This window comes from Coregonus lavaretus (genome assembly GCF_964263955.1).
Source record: "Coregonus lavaretus genome assembly, chromosome: 6".
Classification (NCBI taxonomy): Eukaryota; Metazoa; Chordata; class Actinopteri; order Salmoniformes; family Salmonidae; genus Coregonus; species Coregonus lavaretus.
The window spans coordinates 9,335,241-9,357,474 of NC_139993.1; the positions used below are offsets into that span (position 1 = coordinate 9,335,241).

The 22,234-nt window shown below is 42.7% G+C and overlaps 1 protein-coding gene across 1 annotated transcript in view; it reads left to right on the forward strand.

The window, feature by feature from the left end:
• The window catches only part of LOC311131121 (striatin-like), a 62,256-nt gene that overhangs the window by 11,689 nt on the left and 28,333 nt on the right, over positions 1-22,234 (forward strand). The window contains exon 2 of the mRNA XM_084163936.1: positions 20,233-20,336. Within this exon, the coding sequence (XP_084020062.1) occupies positions 20,233-20,336 (104 nt within the window). The remainder of the gene's footprint in view (positions 1-20,232; positions 20,337-22,234) is intronic.

Consider the following 22,234-nt stretch of genomic DNA (forward strand, 5'->3'; position numbering starts at 1 on the left):
AATTCACATTTTGATGTAAGCAATACACCCGCGGCTTTCGTAGTCTCCCAGAAAATCTCCTCAGTTTGTCAAAGCCCCTGGTTGGTCCTTCTCCTTTTGGAATTGTTTTGATCAATTGTGTTTCTTGTCTTTTATAGTGTCTACTGGTTTTATAAAGAAAATCATTGGAGTTGTAAATATTTCACAGGGGGAAAAAAGTTTATAATTTCATAATTTCTAGAGATGGTCATGAAATATAGAATGGATGTGGGTGTATTGAATTAACCATACCATTAAACACAAATGTTTCCTTTTGAAGTAATCACACAGGCGTATGCATGCTCTATCCTCCAGATGCCCTTCCATGTCGGTTGCCAGATTAAAAGGCATCTGAGCAGACAACGTGTGTGTGTCTGCCTCAGGGAGACCACCTACTCTTGTGGTCCGCAGTCTCCACACACAGTGTTGGTGTTTACACTCTGTGTGTGTGTGTGTGTGTGTGTGTGCGCGCGCTGCCATCAGTTCAGACAGAGCGTGCCAGGGGGCTGCTCTAGCCGTTTCGGTACTGGAGAGAGACCGTGCCGACGTTAATCTCTGCAGTATGTTTTTACTAAAGTGTTAAACGCCAGTATCCAGGATAGCGCTTTGGCAAAACCTGTTGGCCTGCTGTTAGCTGTCATGTTGTTTCTTGTTTTGTGTTGGGAAAGTCTCAGTGCTCTCTCAAGACCTTTCTAGCAGGCTACCTATAAAGGATTTTCACACTACTGAGCCAAACTGCACTGAGCTGACCTGGTTACGTGTCCAGCGTAGTTGCTGTAACCGTGCTTAAAAGGACAATGTGAAAATAAAATATCAGAGCCAGCACAGTTTGCTTCGGATCGTCACAATAGTGTGAAAAGGGTATAGCAGGCATCAAGAGACGGGGGATAAACTAGCAAAGCTGCATTGTTGATGAGCTCTTCATCTTGGCACTCCTTTGTAAATAAAACGACTGCATTGTCATTCGAAGACTGAATATTCAAATCAAATGTACCAGTAATCACTTTGGAGTTGTTTTGTCGGTAACGGCAAGACCTTGAGCTACATACAGTAGGAGTTTGATGTTGAGTCTTTGTGCATGTTTGAAATGACACACGACTACATTGCAGTCGGCTACTGCAGACCGACCGATCTACAGATCATACGGAGTAGTCATTTAGGATGCCAGGTGATTTGTAGATCAGTCAGTCTGCAGTTACCAAATACACTTTAACTACCCTCCGTAATGATCCTTGGCCGTTACTCCTCTCCCAGTTGGCCTTGTCGGCTCCAATTGCTGCCCCGTGGCACAGAAATGGCCCGCGGGATGCTCTTATCCAGGTTATTAAACAAAATCAATTGAAACACTTTGCGCCGTGGCTGGTCCATGAGCGTCCGCGTGAACATGGTTTTACTGTTACTGTATTTCACCTCCCTGGCAAAATGCAATCCTGAATGCTCCTCTCTGGTCCTTCATCACAGCTTAGTGACGCGGACGCTCATGGACCAGCCACGGCGCAAAGCATTCTGAGGTGCTTGATACATACGGCCCCTGGTTTCTTAAAGCTGTCGGGTTATGTTTGTTATTCATCTAAATGCAACCACTCTGTGTGACCGCTTTGTGTGTGCCTTACAGCACCTCTTATCTGTCAAAGCTGTAGCTCTGTGTGTGTGTGTACCACACTCTGTCTTCTGATCCCTAACCCCATTGCTCCCCACTACTGTATTGTGACATGGAGGGCAATACTGATTTGGCACAGTGTAGCCATGGCGACGTTGGCCGTGCCCTCTATGTATATTCTTAAGGTCACATAGGCCCACGTCCTGTCAGTCAAAGACCTTTCGTCGTTGAAATACCGTTGAAATGGAGCATTGTTTTGAATTGAGCTATAGCTTGACAACTCCATAGTCATTATGTAGTATTATATTTCTTCCTGATGATTTTAGCCTCTTAAGCCGTGAAACCAAGTGTTACGTTATATTAATGGTATATCAGTCAACATAATGGTGGAGTCATTGCTTGAACTAAGCAGCTCAATCTTTTTAAGGATGAAATACATTTTGTGGCTTGTGTACTGGAATCGTGAACGGTGTATGGACTGTGTACATAAATAATGTGGCACAACAAGTTAAACGCAACAGTTTCCTTGGCCTCTGCTGATTTAACTGACAGTAAATACGCTTTTTGGACTTTGCAATACCTCACCATTGATTGGCTGATGTTTTTGGCGGCATAATCAGACTGCTTCCACAAACACCACCACTTTATTTTATTTCAACACACCCTGTGCAAGACTTCACTGTAGAGCTAACCCCGGCTGGCTGTCTATGATCAGCTAACCACTCTAACCACAACTTTCATCTTCTCGTTCTTACTCACTTAACCACCTCGTAACGGTCGCCGGGTAGCTCAATGCCCACACTGTTGCCCCGTAATCCTTGGGAGTTGACTCTTGTCAGCCGCCGCAAATCTAAGGTACAGCGGGTGCTTTGTGCCTATGTGACCCGCTATGAAATGCTGGTTAAGCTCGCACGCATACCATCCACAGCCACTTCGTGTGCTAGCATAGCAATGTTGCGTTCAATCTGTGAGTCCTGGCTGCTCTCAGGCAGAAAGACCACAGTGAGTTTTTGGTGCCTCACTCCATCAAGGTCAGCCGTGTGTAATCTCAATTTCGGCCAGGTATAGCCTAGTGTATGAATGTATTATGGAGTCTGTTAGAACCAGAATTTACTAATTGTGTTGATTCTTCTGCCATGAGGTGCAGAGGTTACTGAACATAGAGGAAAAAGAAGGGGAAATGAAGTCTCACTCAATACAAGGCAGTCCTTCAACACTTCATTTTGGGTGTTGTCGTTCTGTGTTAAGGTAACGGATGAATAATTGTCTGACAGTGTGTTCATTTCCTCCTTCCTTCTATTGCACAATATGTTGTAACACCTTACGCTCTTTGTAGGAGTCTGATTCATAGTCTTCTCCCTCTTTCCTCATAAACTCTGTCCGCTCTTAAGTATTGTAGTTAATAATAATATTATAATATGCCATTTAGCAGACGCTTTTATCCAAAGTGACTTAGTCATGTGTGCATACATCTTTACGTATGGGTGGTCCCGTACTTAACATTGACTTATTTTGAAAATGCCAAAGACACCAATTCGAAGGCATAGCTCTTAAAAGCCCTTCAGGATACGCTATATCAGCTACAGTGAGGGGAAAAAAGTATTTGATCCCCTGCTGATTTTTGTACGTTTGCCCACTGACAAAGAAATTATCAGTCTATAATTTGAATGGTAGGTTTATTTGAACAGTGAGAGACAGAATAACAACAAAAAATCCAGAAAAACCCATGTCAAAAATGTTATAAATTGATTTGCATTTTAATGAGGGAAATAAGTATTTGACCCCCTCTCAATCAGAAAGATTTCTGGCTCCCAGGTGTCTTTTATACAGGTAACGAGCTGAGATTAGGAGCACACTCTTAAAAGGAGTGCTCCTAATTCCAGCTTGTTACCTGTATAAAAGACACCTGTCCACAGAAGCAATCAATCAATCAGATTCCAAACTCTCCACCATGGCCAAGACCAAAGAGCTCTCCAAGGATGTCAGGGACAAGATTGTAGACCTACACAAGGCTGGAATGGGTTACAAGACCATCGCCAAGCAGCTTGGTGAGAAGGTGACAACAGTTGGTGCGATTATTCGCAAATGGAAGAAACACAAAATAACTGTCAATCTCCCTCGGCCTGGGGCTCCATGCAAGATCTCACCTCATGGAGTTGCAATGATCATGAGAACGGTGAGGAATCAGCCCAGAACTACACGGGAGGATCTTGTCAATGATCTCAAGGCAGCTGGGACCATAGTCACCAAGAAAACAATTGGTAACACACTACGCCGTGAAGGACTGAAATCCTGCAGCGCCCGCAAGGTCCACCTGCTCAAGAAAGCACATATACAGGCCCGTCTGAAGTTTGCCAATGAACATCTGAATGATTCAGAGGAGAACTGGGTGAAAGTGTTGTGGTCAGATGAGACCAAAATCGAGCTCTTTGGCATCAACTCAACTCGCCGAGGAGGAGGAATGCTGCCTATGACCCCAAGAACACCATCCCCACCGTCCAACATGGAGGTGGAAACGTTATGCTTTGGGGGTGTTTTTCTGCTAAGGGGACAGGACAACTTCACTGCATCAAAGGGACGATGAACGGCGTCATTTACCGTCAAATCTTGGGTGAGAACCTCCTTTCCTCAGCCAGGGCATTGAAAATGGGTCGTGGATGGGTATTCCAGCATGACAATGACCCAAAACACACGGCCAAGGCAACAAAGGAGTGGCTCAAGAAGAAGCACATTAAGGTCCTGGAGTGGCCTAGCCAGTCTCCAGACCTTAATGCCATAGAAAATCTGTGGAGGCAGCTGAAGGTTTGAGTTGCCAAACGTCAGGCTCGAAACCTTAATGACTTGGAGAAGATCTGCAAAGAGGAGTGGGACAAAATCCCTCCTGAAATGTGTGCAAACCTGGTGGCCAACTACAAGAAACGTCTGACCTCTGTTGACATGTTTTGCAGAGGGGTCAAATACTTATTTCCCTCATTAAAATGCAAATCAATTTATAACATTTTTGACATGCGTTTTTCTGGATTATTTTGTTGTAATTCTGTCTCTCACTGTTCAAATAAACCTACCATTAAAATTATAGACTGATCATGTCTTTGTCAGTGGGCAAACATACAAAATCAGCAGGGGATCAAATACTTTTTTCCCTCACTGTACCTATAATAGTAGTGTGTGTGTGTGTGTGTGTGTGTGTGTGTGTGTGTGTGTGTTATATTCATTTTCGTGCATTTCAGGCATACACTCCACTGATCTTCTCGAGCATGAAGGAGAAAAACAGAACGTACTGTTTTAACAAGCATTCAGTATAGCTTCAGTATTACGTCAGCATAGCAGCTCCTTTTCCCAAGGACCTTATTGTTTTCGCCCATCGAAAAGGGGTATTTGAGTACACGTATTTACATATGCGGCCGTGCCCAATTTAATGCTAATATGGCGGTGCCTGCTAAGCTGGGCGAACTGGCCAGGGAGCGGGGGATTTACGTCATGTCTCCAAGTTTCAAGCAATTATATATACCCCCCCCCCTCATTCCTCCCCACCTTAACCCTTTCTGATCTGACATCCCCCCCGCAGCTTAGTGGAAGAGCGAGAATTGGCAATGAAAGACCCTGACTTGTATGTACAGTTGAAGTCGGAAGTTTACATACACTTAGGTTGGAGTCATTAAAACTCGTTTTTCAACCACTCCACAAATGTCTTGTTAACAAACTATAGTTTTGGCAAGTCGGTTAGGACATCTACTTTGTGCATGACACAAGTACACAGTTGTTTACAGACAGATTATTTCACTTATAACTCACTGTATCACAATTCCAGTGGATCAGACGTTTACATACACTAAGTTGACTGCGCCTTTAAACAACTTGGAAAATTCCAGAAAATGATGTCATGGCTTTAGAAGCTTCTGATAGGCTAATTGACATCATTTGAGTCAATTGGAGGTGTACCTGTGAATGTATTTCAAGGCCTACCTTCAAACTCAGTGCCTCTTTGCTTGACATCATGGGAAAATCAAAAGAAATCAGCCAAGACCTCAGAAAAACAAGTCTGGTTCATCCTTGGGAGCAATTTCCAAACGCCTTAAGGTACCATGTTCATCTGTACAAACAATAGTACGCAAGTATAAACACCATGGGACCACGCAGCCGTCATACCGCTCAGGAAGGAGACGCGTTCTGTCTCCTAGAGATGAACGTACTTTGGTGCGAAAAGTGCAAATCAATCCCAGAACAACAGCAAAGGACCTTGTGAAGATTCTGGAGGAAACCGGTACAAAAGTATCTATATCCACAGTAAAACAAGTCCTATATCAACATAACCTGAAAGGCCGCTCAGCAAGGAAGAAGCCACTGCTCCAAAACTGCCATAAAAAAAGTCAAAGGGACAAAGAACGTACTTTTTGGAGAAATGTCCTCTGGTCTGATGAAACAAAAATAGAACTGTTTGGCCATAATGACCATCATGAGGAAGGACAATTATGTGGAAATATTGAAGCAACATCTCAAGACATCAGTCAGGAAGTTAAAGCTTGGTCGCAAATGGGTCTTCCAAATGGACAATGACCCCAAGCATACTTCCAAAGTTGTGGCAAAATGGCTTAAGGACAACAAAGTCAAGGTATTGGAGTGGCCATCACAAAGCCCTGACCTCAATCCTATAGAACATTTGTGGGCAGATCTGAAAAGGTGTCTGCAAGCAAGGAGGCCTACAAACCTGACTCAGTTAAACCAGCTCTGTCAGGAGGAATGGGCCAAAATTCACCCAACTTATTTTGGGATGCTTGTGGAAGGCTACCCGACACATTTGACCCAAGTTAAACTATTTAAAGGCAATGCTACTAAATACTAATTGAGTGTATGTAAACTTCTGATCCACTGGGAATGTGATGAAATAAATAAAAACTGAAATAAATCATTCTCTCTACTATTTATCTGACATTTCACATTCTTAAAATAAAGTGGTGATCCTAACTGACCTAAAACAGGGAATTTTTACTAGGATTAAATGTCAGGAATTGTGAAAAACTGAATTTAAATGTATTTGGCTAAGGTGTATGTAAGCTTCCGACTTCAACTGTAATTGGGGCTACACACGAACCCCACCACACCCACTCTACCCCAGCCCACCACGACCCCCTCTAAAATTGCCTCCATGCTCCATCCACTGCTTAGTGGTGAGTGAGTGTTTACAATTACAGTCCTTCCCTGCTGTCCATATTCTCTAGTAACGGTATGCTCGTGCACTCCTCCCCATGCATTTAAAAGCATTGGATTGGCATAAGCATGGGCTAGAGGGAGTTTCCACCGTATTTGTTCCTCCTTTTAAATCCATGAAGGGAAGTAAGCAAGTGCACACTTGGGCAGAAGCGTAGAGGATTGGGACGCAAACGACTTACATGTAATGGGGTTACACACCTTCTACAGTGTCATGATGATTGGTTCCCACTCGTCAGATGGTCCTTCTTTTCTGTGCAATACAGTACTGCAGATCACAGTACTAACTTGCAGGGTTTTTCTCAAGCATCTCTTGTGTGTAAGGCAGAGGGAACAAGCGATGTGTGAGCTTTAAAGGTCAGGCCATCAGTGGGCGCAGACTGTCTGGCATCATAGTTCAGTGTAGTCAGTTCCTTCCCTCTTTCATTTAACGACTTGCCTCCAGCTCAGATGGTCCACTCAATAAAACTCTACAGCCAAAGAATGTCAGCAAACGAAAAGCTACCTGGATTTACTTAGTTTGTTCAGTGAGCGGCTTGTAAGTTGTGCATATTTACATGTAGGACTAGTCTTTCCTCTATATACTCTTCTCGAGCTCAAACACACACAATCTGCAAGGGCTCTTCCTTCTCCTCCTCCTCTTTCCCCCCTCCTCTTCTCCCTGCCCCTGTCTCCGAGGGTTTCGCTGTTCTAAATAAAGAGCTGTTGCCCTTAGAAGTGTACGCATGTCAGCGCTCCCCCCCCGTGGGGTGGGCCAGGGCTGCTGCGTCACTCCGTTGTTCCTGCCATTTCAGAAGCCTCGCTATTACTCTCTCTCCGAGCTAAACGCAAAAGGCCTCGTCGAGTTTACGCTCCACTCCTCCCTCCCTCCTCCTATCTATTAGTAGCGGTTACTGTGGAGCTGTGGAATTTGGGTTCATCACAATGCCAGTGCTGTGGGTATCCAACTGAAGGTAGTCGCCTCGGGCACTGCAGTGTGTATGTATGAGGAAGAGAGTGAAATATTGTTGAATAGTTAACTCATTATTTGCCAAGAGCCAGGAGATGTTTTTTTCCCCCGGAAGGTTTCTCTCGGTGTCCTCTGACGCTCAAACATTAGCATAGAGATTCTTTGCATCACTCTGGTGTAACCACGGCTGGTTTACGGGAATGCAGACCACACTGAATAGAGCAGAGATCAGGATGTAGGACAATGGATCTAGTCAGGCAGATCTGTGATTACAAAACAAACCTGTAGAGGAAATACTGCAGACATGCATGCCCTCCCTAGTATGAAATAATTAAATAATCGCAGTGTTCTTTATACATTTGCGTTACCAGAGCTGATGACGTTTGGTGTCTGTGTGTTCAGGTTTCCACGGTTACCTAGGTTTTGCATCTATCAAAGGACACATAAGCACAAACGTGAAGTTCATAAGAGTATATCAAATTGGGTGTCAAATGAAAGCTAAGAGTCTATATTTTTGGGAAATGAAGGCATAGATACATTTATCTTAAAAATCAGGCATAAGTAAAGGATTTGATTTCTGGATAAACAGAAAAAGTCTACCAGAAAAAGTCTTAAAGTATCAGAAATACATCAAAACACAATGTTGGCGTAAAGACCCCTGCAAACTAATAACAACACTTATATTTAGTTTTGGATAAATTGTTTACCTTCTGTAAGTTTTAAGAAATATTGTCTTGTGCCTTGTAATTCCGTTACCAAAAACCCACATAGCTTTAAGATATATTAAAATGTCTCTCCCTCATGGTAATGGTAGACCTACCAATTAGTTATGGTGATTTTACTGATATCAATTTTGTTCATTAATTATTAGGTGATTAAACCTTGTAGTTCCATTACCAAATTGGTGACAGAATTATCAAAAGATCTGAAACGGAATTACTGCAACTGAGTTGTCTACAATGGGAAATCTAATCTTTTTTTACCGTTATGTTCGGCTCATAACTGTTTTCTTTGTCTTTCTGTTGTCTAGTGGTGAAACCAAGAGTGTTAAAACAGTCTGAGTCTGGACAATCCCCCACTTTCTCTCTCTGATTATCTTTCTCACTCTCCAGTTCATTTTACCACTCCCGGCTCTTACTGACACCTACCTAAGAGCCCACTCTCTTTCCATTTAACTGTAACAAGCATCCTCACCCACTGAGCACCGACCGACACCGGACATCCATGGACGTTGAAAAGTAGTTGAGATTTGGTCAGTCCTCCCTGGCCTTGATGTTAACGTCCGCAGACGGACTGGACTGGACCAAATCTGAACCTATCATAGACGTGTGTTTCACAAGTTTGGATAGTACAGTGAGTAGAGTAGAGTGCTGAGTACTAGTGATGGAGGGGGGGAATCAATACATTTACAGATCGGGATATTATTTGTGACGATATATTGTTTTGACTATCGCAATATTATTTTTGTGCTAGTTTGCTGTACCTGCACCAAAACTCCAGTATAGACTATTTGTTTTCTCATTGCTCTCTCTTTTCCCTCTGCAGCAGGTTTATGGTGAGCAATATGTTTGGAACGCAATAAAATCACAGCATCAAATCGCAATACATATAGAATCGTGATAATCTCAATACATATTGGCATCGAAGTATTGTATTGTGAGGTCCCTGGCAAGTCCCAGCCCTACTGAGAACAGTACAGAACAGTGAGTAGAGTACAGTTCAATGCAGTACAGTATATTGTACTGTAGGGCTGGGACTTGACAGGGACCTCATGATACGATACTATCACGATACTTCGGTGCAATATGTATTGTGATTATCACGATTCTATATGTATTGCGATTTGATACTGTGATTTGTGTTCCAAACATATTGCTCACCTTTGTCTGCTTCAGAGGGACGAGGGAGCCATGAGAAAACGAGTTTTAATTAGTCATGGAAATAAAAGTGCTGAAAACAAATTGGCTCCCTATTTAAAAAGATGGAGAACAAGCTATAAACGTTTTGGTGCAGGTACATCCAAGTAGCAAATACATATACATAATGCATTTCTGTGTAGTACAGTTCAGGGACCCATGATATAATTCTGTTACCGTAATTCAGTTACCGGGTGTAAATCCACTTCACTTATATGTAGTTCAGTAACCAAAATAGAATTTTTTCAAACTCAAGGTGCCATGTCATTCTTTCTGCAGATATTGGAAGAGTTTTTGGAAAACGTGGTCGCATACAAAACTGAGGGAGATTTTACCGTAATTCCATTACCAACGTTTGCATCTGCACAGTTCTTCCACTAAATTCGTTTTTTGTAAATTCTTCAGTTTAAATTGTTAAAAGTACTCATTTTGCATAGAGTTTTGATTTGTTAACCTTTGAAATCAATGGTTTTTGTTTGGCATACATTTTAAAGTGAAAATACTGAGTCAAAGCGTATTTCCCTTACTGTGGAATTGCCCTAAGGTTACTGGTCCTCAGCTCACTACCAAATGGTTTAACTTAACTTAAATTCTAGTTTGGACTGATCACATTTTGGCCTATAGATATGACTTTGTGTACGGACTGTACGAATTCAGCCATGGTCCTCTTGGGATAAGCTTTTTGTACCTGCTGCAATACTTAAAACTGGTTAAAGCTAGACCTGGTGCTCTGAGTAAGCTACTGTTTGTCATGCACGGTTCCCTCTCTCGCTCAGCACATCCTTTCGTTCCCCTCTAGTTCTCTCTTTTCTTCCCTCCTTCTCTCGATGAATCATCCCTGCGCTGCTCCAGATTCTGACGAGGGGACATTCCCCCCCAAGGAATCTGTTGCCGCTCACTTTATATCCCGGAAATCCCTGACTTTCTGGGATAGAAATGTGACCGTGGTAGAGGGGGTTACTCATTGCCACCAGTTTGAAGTTTGGTTACAGAATTATTGAGGTTTGGATGACTTATGTGGCGTTAAGAAAAACTGCATTATAGTGCTGCCTTGTACCGCCTCTGCACCTGATTCAACCTGAAGGGGCTTGTCTTGCACTCCACACACAGGAGGTGGGGCTGACATGCTGGTTATGACAGGTTACAACAGGTGCTCAGCTGGAAATGACCCCAGGGATATTTCGTAACCCATATGGCAGCAGAAATGTCATGATTCTTCTGGGATTCACTCTGCATGTCTGGTGACGATCATAAGAGGGTCACCAGTCTGTGCCAATTTACTCAATATGTGTCCTCCGTCATCAACTATGCATCCAGCCCCAATCCAAGATCTACAATGCTTCCTATGCTTTGGGCTATTTTACAATGCATGTAGGTCAGCTTTTAGACACCATACACATGTTCACAAATCTCATTACGATGAATAACGCATAAAGAAACTTGTGATGTAAAAACTGGAACACTGCTCTGCAGAGTAGGGACAGTCTATCAGTCTTTTCATTTAAATGAAATGTTGTCAGAAGGCACAAAGACTCTGTTGGAAGGATATGAATCAGAGACTGTCTAATTTTTTTCTACTTCTGTCCCTTCATGTAGAGCAGCAACTCGTAAAGACAAGACAAAGGGAATTTTTTACAAGTGGGTTTTCCTGCATGTAGACGAAGGTACCTCCACCTGAAGGCCCTACTGACCAGACAGAGCCTGTACAAGTCCTCTAGGGCCAAGAGATTTTTCAGGAATCAATTTTCCTACTTTAAGAGCATAGCTATATGCTTTTACTCATGGGTGTGGGGAGGTGTGCCCCTTTCTGTCCAATGAGGTAATTTCTGGACAATATCTCTGTCCATTTAGGGGACCCTCTTTTGGTAGAGCACCCCCAGAGGCAAAAGTTTCATATAACACATTTAGGAGCAGTAAACTATGGTTCTTAACTTAAGTGTTATGTAGGCCTAATTAATAATGAAGAAGAGGACCTTAGGATGGCTTTTTCTCTAGTCACTTCAAAATAACTAGAATACTAAGGACTCAACAAATGGCCTTCCTGAATCCATACAAAGTAGGAGCATGTGCCCAAGGATTTTATTTTCTGGGTTATTGTTTTCTAATAAAGTCGTCTAATTAGATCAGTGACTCAACTATGACATAATGAGATATTTTTGAATCTGTTGCTGTATCGAGTTGTTCCTAGAGCAAGGGTGATAGAGAGACGGTGGCTAATCATTGGAAGACCTGCTCTCTGCCCGTCTGCCTTCTGCCTTACTAAAAAACCTTGTCAGTTGCCTTGGTAACCTTGCACTTTAGACTGCCAGAGAGGTAGGCTTAGCATCATCATGTGGGTGAAGTTGAAAGTTGGGACACTTTTCTATTAGTGGATGAAGCATCATACACTGAGAACATTAGGAACACCTGCTCTTTCCATGACAGACTGACCAGGTGAATCCAGGTGAAAGCTATGATCCCTTATTGATGTCACTTGTTAAATCCACTTCAATCAGTGTAGATGAAGGGGAGGAGACAGGTTAAAGGATTTTTAAGCCTTGAGGCATGGATTGTGTATGTGTGTCATTCAGAGGGTAAATGGGCAAGATAAAATATGTAAGTGCCTTTGAACATGGTATGGTAGTATGTGCCAGTCGCACCGGTTTGAGTGTGTCAAGAACTGAAATGCTGCTGGGTTTTTCACTCTCAAGTTTCCCCGTGTGTATCAAGAATGGTCTACCACCCAAAGGACATCCAGCTGACTTGACACAACTGTGGAAAGCATTGGAATCAACATGGGCCAGCATCCCTGTGGAACACTTTTGACACCTTGTAGAGTCCATGCCCTGACGCATTGAGGCTGTTCTGAGGGCAAAAGGGGGTGCAACTCAATATTAGGAAGGTGTTCCTAATGTTTTGTACACTGTGTAAATAAACATTGTATATGAACATTTCTATATACTGGGGCATGATCAGAAACATTAGCTGTGCTGTATTTCCGAGCAGCCATGGTAACTGGCAAGAAGCGGTAACATCACAAGACTCACAAACTGCATAATGACTCTAGGATATTGTTTTATTTCTCACAATAGTTGGTTAATACAATGTTGAAACAGCTCAATTTGCCTCAAAGGAATGTGCCAATCATTACTGTCTTTTTGACATCATTTGGAATTCTCTGTCTAGATAGTGTTTGAGTGACTAGTTATACAGTTTGCCCCCCAAAAAAATCATGCACTTTGCATTTTTCAGTCGAAGCACGTAATCGCCTGGAAATGCACATTGACAACGGATCACTGTGTTCAAAGGCACAGCAGATTCCCTCTAGTTAAATCACTGCTGGATAATCAGGGCACAGGCTTAGAATTAAGAAAAGTCTGAGCAAACTTTCACATTTGCACTAGCACACACAAACATGTATGCATGCACACACACACACGCACACACAGGCTCGCTTTCTCACTCACATACTCAAAACATGTCAGCTGGCCTAGTCATTTTCCCGTAGACAAACAAATACAAGAAGCCAAGTATAAGGAAAAGGGGAAATATTATGAGAAATTAGCTTCAAGACAAGGCCTACTGTGACGTCACTCCAGAGGCCTCGGCTGGGGTCAGCCTCCTACCTAACTATGCTAACCGCTGTGGCCCATGCAGGCTTTCACTGAGCTGTTGGCCCTCGCTGTATAGCTTCAAACCATGCTGGGGTAAACGAAACGAGAAAGCTCCTGTCTTGAGCAATGATGGTTTGGGTAGAATGATGAAAACAAGGAGATGCACTATCGTAAGAGGGGATGAAAGTAACTCCTACTGACTTCAACTGGGTTGCTAACTACATAATAATTCATTATAATTGATTGGATTTATATAGTGTTTCTCCAGAGTTGAGAGCACTTTACATAGTAAGGGGGGAAACTCCCATCATCCACCACACAGAAAATAAAGGAGTTTAGTTGAAACAGTGACTTGAAATGAGAGCTGGTAATGCAGCTAAGTTAGCGGTTAGCGTGGAGGGGCTAGCTCTGTGTCTTGAGGAGGAGTTTAAGAGGGGAAATCGACAGTGACTGCTTGGAGAGAGGAAAAGCAGGCCATTGTTGCATTCTGGGCCGTGTCCCCGGGGCTACGGAGGGTGGGTGGTGGTTCGGGGTGGCGTTCCCCGCTGCGATTGTGTTTGGATGCGAGTGAGCTGGCCTCATCATAACGCTCCATTTGGAAACTGTGGGTGTCTCGCAAACAAAAACTGGCAGCAAGAGAGAGAAGCTTAAGGAAATGGAAGATGAGTGTACTCTTAATAGAGAGGAGACTGGAGAAGAGAAGCGTAGGAGCAGATATTGGGGAAAATGTTGTTTCCACAAAAGCTGAATCACACTGCCTACCGCAGGTACAGTACCTTTACCCACCCAGACACCTCAGTATGTCATGTTGACACAGCATTGTCACTTGTAATGTGTTATTAGCCAATATGCACCAACCAATCCAGCCTCTCCTTACTATCTGGTCCTGTGTGGCTCAGTTGGTAGAGCATGGCGCTTGCAATGCCAGGATTATGGGTTTAATTCCTGGGGCCACCAATACGTCAAATGTATGCACACATGACTGTTAGTCGCTTTGGATGAAAGCGTCTGCTAAATGGCATATATTACTAGAATGTGTTCATTGGCGCAGAATTGCATCACTTGAGTGTCGGCGCTTAAGAATTCCCTTTTAGCTGCTATATTAAGATCATTCATGTTTGTTTTTTTCTTCCCACAGCTAAGCTAGTACCGCATGTCACATATCACCGTCAGTGAACCCCATTTTGAGATGTCACTTTTGACGTTAAATCGGATCAACAGACGGAGTAGTTTAAGACGTCTCTCATTAATGAGTCACGAGTACGCGGTCAGCGCACGTCCTCGACGAGGGGAGCCAGCCCGGGTTTTAGATGCGTGGAATCCCCCCCCCCTCCTTTTCCCAGGTGGCTTGTGCGATCTGCCTAGAATCAGGCCAGAAGGCTTAAAGCGAGTGAGAGATGGCGAGGCTTAGAGACTGCGAAAGATCAAGGGAAAGAGAGATCGAGGGAGAGAGTTGGGGAAAGAGACAAACCGAGAGGGAGAGAGATGCGGAGAGAGGGAGAGAATGAGTGAGAGAGGCAGTTAGAGAAAGATAGAAACTGAAAGAGTGAGAGACGGAGGGAAAGGGAGTAGGATCCAGAGACACACTGGGAAGTCAGAGAGCAAGAGATGGGGACAGAGAGTGACGGAGGGAAAGGGACAGAGGGGTAGAGAGAAAGAAAGAGGGAGGCCCAGTCTGGCTTGACACTGACCAGGGCAGACATTTATCACCTAATTAACAAGAGTCTTGTCTGCATTCTCACCACCATGCCAGCAAAGCCAGGGGTATGGGCGGTGGCTCAGCAGCCCAGACTAAATATACACTAGCCTCAATGCTTCAGAGGCATGACCCTAAGAGCCTGGCGCAAATATAGCCTGGTCCAAACTCAGTTTGTGCCATCTTGCCAAGTTGGCAAGACAGCACAAACAAATATCTGGGATCAGGCTAGTGTGAACAGGGCTTTGCTCAGGATATGATTCACAGCATGTTACAGCATAACATTGAGTTCAAGGTAAAATCAAGTTAGATTAGGTCTTGATTACTAAACATAGTTTTTTTTTGTGTACACACCCACACACAGGCTATATTTGCCCTGTTAACTGAAGGTGTACCCAGCCACCCGAGCCACGGCCATCTAGAAGGTGGAGACAGTACAGGTGCATCAAAGCTGGGACCGAGAGACTGAGAAACAGCTTATATCTCCAGGCCATCAGACTGTTAAACAGTCACCACTAGCCAGCCTCCGCCCAGTACCCTGCCCTGAACCTTAGTCACTGTTCTAGCCGGCTACTGCCCGGTTACTCTACCCTGCACCTTAGAGACTGCTGCCCTATGTACATAGTCATTGAACACTTTAATAATGTTAACATATAGTTTTACCCACTTTATATGTATATACAGTGGGGGGAAAAAAGTATTTAGTCAGCCACCAATTGTGCAAGTTCTCCCACTTAAAAAGATGAGAGAGGCCTGTAATTTTCATCATAGGTACACGTCAACTATGACAGACAAATTGAGGAAAAAAAATCCAGAAAATCACATTGTATGATTTTTAATGAATTTATTAGCAAATTATGGTGGAGAAAAAGTATTTGGTCAATAACAAAAGTTTCTCAAGATTTATTTTGTCTTCCTCCCAACATACTTTTCTTTCTTTGTTGGATCAGATGGTGACCTTTAACTGCACCCTCTGTGTATGTCTGAACGGCATACTATGTGGGTGTGAGCGCTAGAGGTGTGAGTAAAAAGTAATAGTGGATAACATTGGCAGATGGCCATAAAAACAGTGGTATGTTTCCACTCCTGGCGTCGGGCCAAGCACTGGAGGAGGTACAGTGGGGGAAAAAAGTATTTAGTCAGCCCCCAATTGTGCAAGTTCTTCCACTTAAAAAGATGAGAGAGGCCTGTAATTTTCATCATAGGTACACGTCAACTATGACAGACAAATTGAGAAAAAAAAATCCAGAAAATCACATTGTAGGATTTTTAATGAATTTATTTGCAAATTATGGTGGAAAATAAGTATTTGGTCACCTACAAACAAGCAAGATTTCTGGCTCTCACAGACCTGTAACTTCTTCTTTAAGAGGCTCCTCTGTCCTCCACTCGTTACCTGTATTAATGGCACCTGTTTGAACTTGTTATCAGTATAAAAGACACCTGTCCACAACCTCAAACAGTCACACTCCAAACTCCACTATGGCCAAGACCAAAGAGCTGTCAAAGGACACCAGAAACAAAATTGTAGACCTGCACCAGGCTGGGAAGACTGAATCTGCAATAGGTAAGCAGCTTGGTTTGAAGAAATCAACTGTGGGAGCAATTATTAGGAAATGGAAGACATACAAGACCACTGATAATCTCCCTCGATCTGGGGCTCCACGCAAGATCTCACCCCGTGGGGTCAAAATGATCACAAGAACGGTGAGCAAAAATCCCAGAACCACACGGTGGGACCTAGTGAATGACCTGCAGAGTGCTGGGACCAAAGTAACAAAGCCTACCATCAGTAACACACTACGCCGCCAGGGACTCAAATCCTGCAGTGCAAGACGTGTCCCCCTGCTTAAGCCAGTACATGTCCAGGCCCGTCTGACGTTTGCTAAATACTTTTTTTCCCCACTGTACTGTATTCTAGTCATGGCTCATCCTATATAAATAACTGCTGCTGTACACACCTTTTCTATGAATGTCTTTACACACCATTATATGTACAGTATATATATATTTATATACAGTACCTGTCAAAAGTTTGGACACCTACTCATTCAAGGGTTTTTCTTTATTTTTTTACTATTTTCTACATTGTAGAATAATAGTGAAGAACTCAACTATGAAATAACACATGAAATCATGTAGTAACCAAAAAAGTGTTAAACAAATCAAAATATAGTATTTGAGATTCTTCAAATAGCCACCCTTTGCCTTGATGACAGCTTTGCACACTATTGGCTTTCTCTCAACCAGCTTCACCTGGAATGCTTTTCCAAGTTCTTGAATATTTCCATATTGACTGACCTTCATGTCTTAAAGTAATGATGGACTGTCGTTTCTCTTTGCGTATTTGAGCTGTTCTTGCCATAATATGGACTTGGTCTTTTACCAACTAGGGCTATCTTCTGTGTACCCCCCTACCTTGTCACAACACAACTGATTGGCTCAAACCCATTAAGAAGGAAAGAAATTCCACAAATTAAACTTTTAGCAAGGCACACCTGTTAATTGAAATGCATTCCAGGTGACTACCTCATGAAGCTGGTTGCCAGAATGCCAATAGTGTGCAAAGCTGTCATCAAGGCAAAGGGTGACTATTTGTAGAATCTCAAATATAAAATATGTTTTGATTTGTTTAACACTTTTTTGGTTACTACATGATTCCATATGTGTTATTTCATAGTGTTGATGTCTTCACTATTATTCTACAATGTAAAAATAAAGAAAAACCCTTGAATGAGTAGGTGTCCAAACTTTTGACTGGTAGTTTACATAAAAATATATATATGCACAATCATAAATATTTAAGAAATATCGAAATATATATATTTTTTAATATTCCGGTCTCTGACATTGCTCGTTCTGATATATTTCTTCATTTTTATTTTGTATTTTTCTGGATGTGCGTATTTTTTATTTATTAATTTTTATTCTCTGTATTATTGCACTGTTGACGCAAGAAGTACTGTACAAGCATTTTGATGCACCTGCGATAACATCTGCAAATCTGTGTTTTTGACCAGTAAACGTTGATTTGAATGTACAGCGTAACATTTGAGTTAGGCAAACTCATATTAGTTAAGCAGGTTAGGTCATCAGGTTAGGTAATTGATCTGAGCGTATGTTTTAGTACACAAGTTCGCTATATTTGCGCTCTTAACTGATTCATGGTACTGATTTGTATCATGTTAACTCATATTAAGTACGTTTATTTTATTTTTTATTTTACCTTTATTTAACTAGGCAAGTCAGTTAAGAACAAATTCTTATTTACAATGACTGCCTACACCGGCCAAACCCGGACGACGCTGGGCCAATTGTGCGCCGCCCTATGGGACTCACATAAACGGCCGGTTGTGATACAGTCTGGAATCGAACCAGGGGGTCTATAGCACTGAGATGCAGTGCCTTAGACTGCTGCGCCACTCGGGAGCCTTAAGTAAGTTTAAATCAGATCAGGTCATCGATGTGAGTGTCTGTTTACTAGGTACACAAGCTTACATTTAGTCTTGGCTAGTTAACGTTTTTAGCTAATGTTCAGAGAATTGACTCTAGTAGTCCAGCCTGAGAACGAAGTTGCGAAACTCAAGACTATTCAGCCCCACAAAGGCCTAATTGTAAGTTTAGTTGAAATGTTTTTGCTGTTACTCAAAGTACATAAATTATGAGCTCTGCAAAGTCTAAATGGCTTAGAATAGAAGGACCCATAGTTTTAAACTGGGTTGAGTTTTCAGACCAAATGGGGCTTGTTTTGGCTGAGGTGCTTGGTATGTCAGTGCATTCCGGTGTCCATGGGCTACGTGGGGGTTGAAAGCCCTGCGGCTCTCTACAAACCAACAGGAATGTGTGGAGAGCCAAATAGATGGCCATTTTGGAGATGAATAGCACAGATACCATGGTCAACCCTTGCCATCAGCAACTGGGTAACTGGAATTCACTGTAGATGTTGGAGTGGAAAGGTCATTCTGATTTTGGTTTGGAGTGAGGGTTTTACGAGACAGGGTTTGATCAGTGTGTTTGTGCGGTGTGCGTGTAGTATACTGTGTGTATGTTTTTGTAGCCTATTATATACAGTCTCACAACCTGAAGTGTTAAATAGGTCTATTATTCTAAGTAGACTACATTTTCTGCTAATTCAAAGTTATTACTAATTAATAACATTGATTAAGTATTTAAAGCAGTATTAATTTTGTTGCGCGATTCTACCATGTACAGAGAAAAAAAGAGGCCGGTGAATGTGGGTGGAGGTTATTATCTATGTTGCTGCTTTAGCAAAATAGCTCATTATCCCGACGCTAGTCCTAGAAAACTGTGTTTGTGTGTCTGTATGTGACTCACTGTGTGTGTGTGTGTGTGTGCGTGTGTTATTGGGGAGGAAAATGATTCCTTTTTGTGTTTATCCTTAATCGGATTAGTTGCGATTAGAGTGCTGTGTAGCCTGGCACAATTAGCCCGTTCACCCCAGCGACAGATCCGGGATCAGTTCTGCCTATCCCAATCCTAACCTTAATTATTACGAGGTGATAAACAAGACTGGCCCGGATCTGTCCTTTTTAAAGGCAACTTTCACAAACACCCACTCAGTGAGTCCATCAGTCAACCATAGCATTATGTCACAAATCGGCTAACCAGCTAAAATTCCTGGAAGGAGTTAAAATAATCCAGATCAAAACAAACAACAGGAAATGTATAGCAATTGAGTAGCCAAACACTTGAAAGAAAACAAGTTCCGGTACTGGTCTATTGTTAAAAGCGTGTGTGCGTCCCAAATGGCACCCTATTCCCTATATAGTGCACTACGAGCCCTATGGGGCTTGGTCAAAAGTAGTACACTATAGGGAATAGGGTGCCATTTGTGTCAGACTGAGATTGTGGCTTTAAAGCTGACAATGTGTACAATGAGCACCTAGCTAAATAATGTGCAGGTATTTCTCTTATTTTGCTGGCCTTTGTTTCACCCTGCTCCTGTGGAAGTTTTTAGCTGTGCGTCCACTATGTACTGATGGCTTACATACCTTATTTTGTCTCTCCTGGTCTAATGTTCACCTTGAATTAAACACATACAGTCACTACTACTACTAGTACTAGTACTAGTACTACTACTACTACTACTACTACTACTACTACAACTACTACTACCACCATTGCAATCACTACTACCACTACAACTTACACTGCCATAAAAATATAGCTCAGCTGAAGCAAACACACATTTTTCTTCAGGAAATTGACCTCTGCGCTCTTCTCTCCTCCAGGCCCAGATAGCCTTCCTGCAGGGCGAGAGGAAGGGCCAGGAGAACCTGAAGAAGGACCTGGTCAGGAGGATCAAGATGCTGGAGTATGCCCTCAAACAGGAGAGGTGAGGACCACATTACACTCAACTACACCTCACCTTCAGTCTTTACGCTAGGGACGGGCAACTCCGGGGGCTTTGGTTCTAAGCTGAGTGAGTGTCTGCAGGTAGATTTTTCTCTTTTGCCCACACTACTACCCTTTTTACACTATCATGACGAACCGTACTGTGCTGGCTTGAGTATTTTCCTTTCACATTGTCCTGTGCAGTACTGTTCCAGAACTACGGGGGATGCGTAACCAGGCCAGCGCAGTACAGGTCAACTTGGCTCGATTCAGCTCTGTAGTGTGAAAGGAGTGCCAGTTTTCCAGGTCTAAATCAGACAAAAAACAGCAGATACTTAGGCCTCCATGACTGGAGTCACCCGTCTCTGCTAAATACTGTCTGGAATATGTCAATATAGCTATACATCACATACTGCATGCAAACATAACTGTAGGCGCCTTGTAATTTTTGAAGCATGTAGCAGCGGAATGCTAGCTATGATCCAATACATTTTCATAGCCCCAAAAGCCCAAGATGGACTCATCTCTCACTCAATATGTTTCCACACAACAACAGGCAGCTATACTGTAAATTGATGTCTTACTGGAGGGAAATCCAACAGTGTTTTCTCAGGACCAGAATTGAGAAACACTGCCCTAGTAGTATCACATGACACACACACACACACACACACACACACACACACACACACACACACACACACACACAGTGGAAATATTAGCATTGAGGCATCACTATTTTATCCCATCACATACAGTGCCTTCAGAAAGTATTCATACCCCTTGACTTATTATTCCACATTTTGTTGTTACAGCCTGAATTGAAAATAGATTACATTTACATTTTTTCGCACACATCTACGCACAATACCCCATATTGACAAAGTGAAAGCATGTTTTTAGAAATGTTAGCAAATGTATTGAAAGTTAAATAGAGAAATATATATTTTAAATAAGTATTCACATCCAAGAGATGTCACTACAACTTCATTGGAGTCCACCTGTTGCCAATTCAATTGTTTGGACATGATTTAGAAAGAAACACACCTGTCTATATAAGATCCCACAGTTTACTGTGAATGTCAGAGCAGAAAGTATACCATGAAGTCCAAGGAACTGTCCGTAGATCTCAGAGATATAATTGTGATTATATTTATATATATATATATATATATGGGGAAGGGCCAGAAATGAGAAACATTTTCTAGAGTGTTGAAAGTTTCCAAGAGCACAGTGGTCTTCACCATTTGGAAATTGAAAAAGTATTGAACTATGCAGACTCTGCCTAGAGCTGGCCTTCAGACCAAACTGGGCAACCGGTCAAGAAGGACCTTGGTCAGGGAGGTGACCAAGAACCCAATGACCTCTCTAACAGAACTACAGAGTTCTTTGGCTGAGATAGGAGAACCTGCCAGAAGGATAACAGTCTCTACAGCACTTCACCAATCTGGGCTTTATGGAAGAGTGGCCAGACAGAAGCCACTCCTGAGAAAAAGGCACATGACAGCACGCCTGGAGTTTGCAAAAAGGCACGTGAAAGACTCTGAGATCATAAGGCAAAAGATTCTGTGGTCTGATGAGACAAAAACTTAACTCTGGCCTGAATGCAAAGTGCTATTTCTGGAGAAAACCAGGCACAGCTCATCACCAGTCTAACACCATCCCTATCGTGAAGCATGGTGGTGGCAGCATCATGCTATGGGCATGCTTTTCAGCAGCAGGGACTGGGAGACTGGTAAGGATAGAGGGAACAATGAATGGAGTCAGATACAGGCAAATCCTTGATGCAAACCTGCTTCAAAGTGTAAATGACCTTAGACTGGGGTGAAGATTTACTTTCCAACAGGACAATGACCCCAAGCATACAGCCAAAGCAACGGTGGAATGGCTTCAGAACAA